Source organism: Echinococcus granulosus (assembly GCF_000524195.1).
Source record: "Echinococcus granulosus chromosome Unknown EG_S00005, whole genome shotgun sequence".
In the NCBI taxonomy this organism is placed as follows: domain Eukaryota; kingdom Metazoa; phylum Platyhelminthes; class Cestoda; order Cyclophyllidea; family Taeniidae; genus Echinococcus; species Echinococcus granulosus.
Window position 1 is genome coordinate 2169753 of NW_020170385.1, and position 2422 is coordinate 2172174.

General features: G+C 37.0%; 1 protein-coding gene across 1 annotated transcript in view; it reads left to right on the forward strand. All coding sequences in view use genetic code 11, as the record gives it.

Annotated features, from left to right (window-relative positions):
• EGR_01496 (hypothetical protein) overlaps positions 1–869 on the forward strand; it is a gene marked incomplete at both ends in the record, with an annotated part of 2198 nt that extends 1329 nt beyond the window's left edge. Inside the window, one exon of the mRNA XM_024490745.1 lies at positions 806–869. Within this exon, the coding sequence (XP_024355069.1) occupies positions 806–869 (64 nt within the window). The remainder of the gene's footprint in view (positions 1–805) is intronic.
• Between the last annotated feature and the right edge of the window lie 1553 nt (positions 870–2422).

A 2422-nucleotide genomic window follows, 5' to 3' on the forward strand; every position in this document is an offset into this window, starting at 1 on the left:
TAGTCCATTATTTTCTTTTTCGGTATTTAATCAATAAGAAAGATAGCATGGAAATTAGTCTGGATAGTTTGAACCACAAGATGACGTGTAGTAAGATGGAAAAGCAGCAGGCTGGCTAGGGTAAATTGGTTTGTTTAGGAGACAGTGTTTCATAAAAGTGGAGTTTGCAGGGTAGTACCCTATGAGGAATGGATGATGACTTGTGTTGATGATCGCTTTATTAAGTATAGTACAACTTAAGAGGCTTTCTGTGGCTATTTATTTCTACTATAGACGACTTTAGTTTGCCATTTTATGAAGTGTTTATGCGATAAAGTGTTGCATAACAATAAAACATTTAAGTTGTTTTGATAGCTGCAGTTCCTCCTGGGAGCGATGAGTTATTTGTTATTATTCTATGCGCTTTCAATTGCCTTAAAGTCTGCAATTCGTCGCTTTTATCTACTTCAGCTCCAAAGCTTCTTGTGTTTTGGCCCGTTGTGATGTGTAAGTGGGTAGCCTTAGTGTTTAATCATTTATATTGGTGCATCTCTTAACTAGTCATCTATAAGGTATGATTAAAAGGTTTTAGAATAATCCTGTAATATTTTATTTACTAAAAAATTGTCGACTTCTGCTATATTCTATTTTAATATTGCAAAGAAAATAGCAGCTTGCTTATATTTCTACATATTTTGACTTCAGGTTATCTTCTTACTCTTACGACAATTGAAAGTTGAAATGACTGATTATGAATGCCAAAGTTCCTAATTATTGTAAAAAAGGTAAAATACTTTGCTACTCATTTTCATTTTTTTTCAATCAGGAACCGCAATGCTGCCAGCTTAAAAGATGTACAGTCCCAGGTTTTTCCTAATGGTCGCTTATGACTTGTTTATTGTTTGTGTGCGGGGTTGTTAGGAAAATTGTAGACTGTAGGTCATTTTTAGAGATTCCTTTTTGTATCAGGTGATAGAATAAGGAATTTTGATCATTTTATTAAATAAATGAAAAATCGTAGACATGGACAATTTTATCTAGATGCAAAGGACACTGTAAAGTTGGACTTTTAAGTCGAGTAATCAGAAATGTCTTCTATTTCAAAAGTCTACACAGTATAAGAAAGCATTTTAAAATTTCGGTGATTTTGCTATTTACTTTGCTGTCTCGGTGCTGTGTTTGAAAAACGTATTTGCTCCACGGAAACTTTGCCATTCTAGGGGCCGTAATGCGACCCACGAGTCAGAAAATGACTTTAAATTAAAGCTAGTTTCCACTCATCATAAACGATCACCCACTTGCGTAGTCTTCGTCCTGATGCATTCTCAAAACGCTTAATTTCAGGCACTATTCTAAGAAGCAACTAAAGTATAGTTGTGAGCTTCGGTAACATTTGCTCAAATAGGCTCCTGTCATCCGTCAGCTGAATAGAGAAAGACAAAGTTGGCTTCAGCGGATGAACTGAAGAGGATATCATTCTATAGCAGACCAGTAAAAGGCGAAATTTGTTTTAGCAGTTGAATGGACTCAGCTGTCCCTTCGGTTTAATTGAATATAAGAAGCTCACGTCATCCACTATGTGACAATATAAGGCAAATTGTGGTGCAAAAATGACGGAAAGTAGGAGAAAGATATTGTGTTGGCTGCATCGCAAGACTTGGTTTAATTAAAAGTGCCTGAGGAAAAAAAGATGGAATAAAGTGATGACACAGATGAAGGAACCTTCTTCCCCTCCACCCCCTCTGCAATCCCATCCTTTCTTCTCTATCTCTCTTCCTCTCTCTTCGAGCTCCCTCTCTTTTACCGCACAATTTCAACCACAAGAGCACTATTTACATCAGGAACTTAATTTAGGTATTTAATTTAGGACAAAAACACGATTCTTTTGCTGCATGTAATGTGCCACAACTGATATAGAGCATACTAAGACATCTTAGTTGTTATGGATATAGCCAAAGTTTTTGAGAAGAAAGAAGGAAAAGATGAGAGGCTTTACGCATACTGGACCTAATTACAGGCAGAGCAAATTGAAGGTTACTTAACATCATGCCAGGATGAATAAATTATGCAGGTAAGTTTGATTGATATTAGGGGCGACCGTCTGTCTCTATCAAAGCTAACAATTTGGTGCTACCTCCACCAAGTACTGATTTCAGTGTTTTTCTCGACTGTATCCAAAACAGATGCTAGCAAACCTGATAAACTTGACCTTGGCTTGTTGATTTTAGGACCGAGAAAAGTTATTAAGAAGGTCAAATTTATCCTTTCCCACTGCATGTATATTGACTGGCATAGGTAATTCCACTGCCTTGTCTTGAGGGTAAGCCTTATCTGTTATAATTTAAAGGCTACCTTTTCCATCTGGTGCTAATGCTCCGGTTTAATGGTTTGGGCGTACGCTGTGAATTGCGGCCTTTCTCCCTGCGATGATGACTATGCTCCA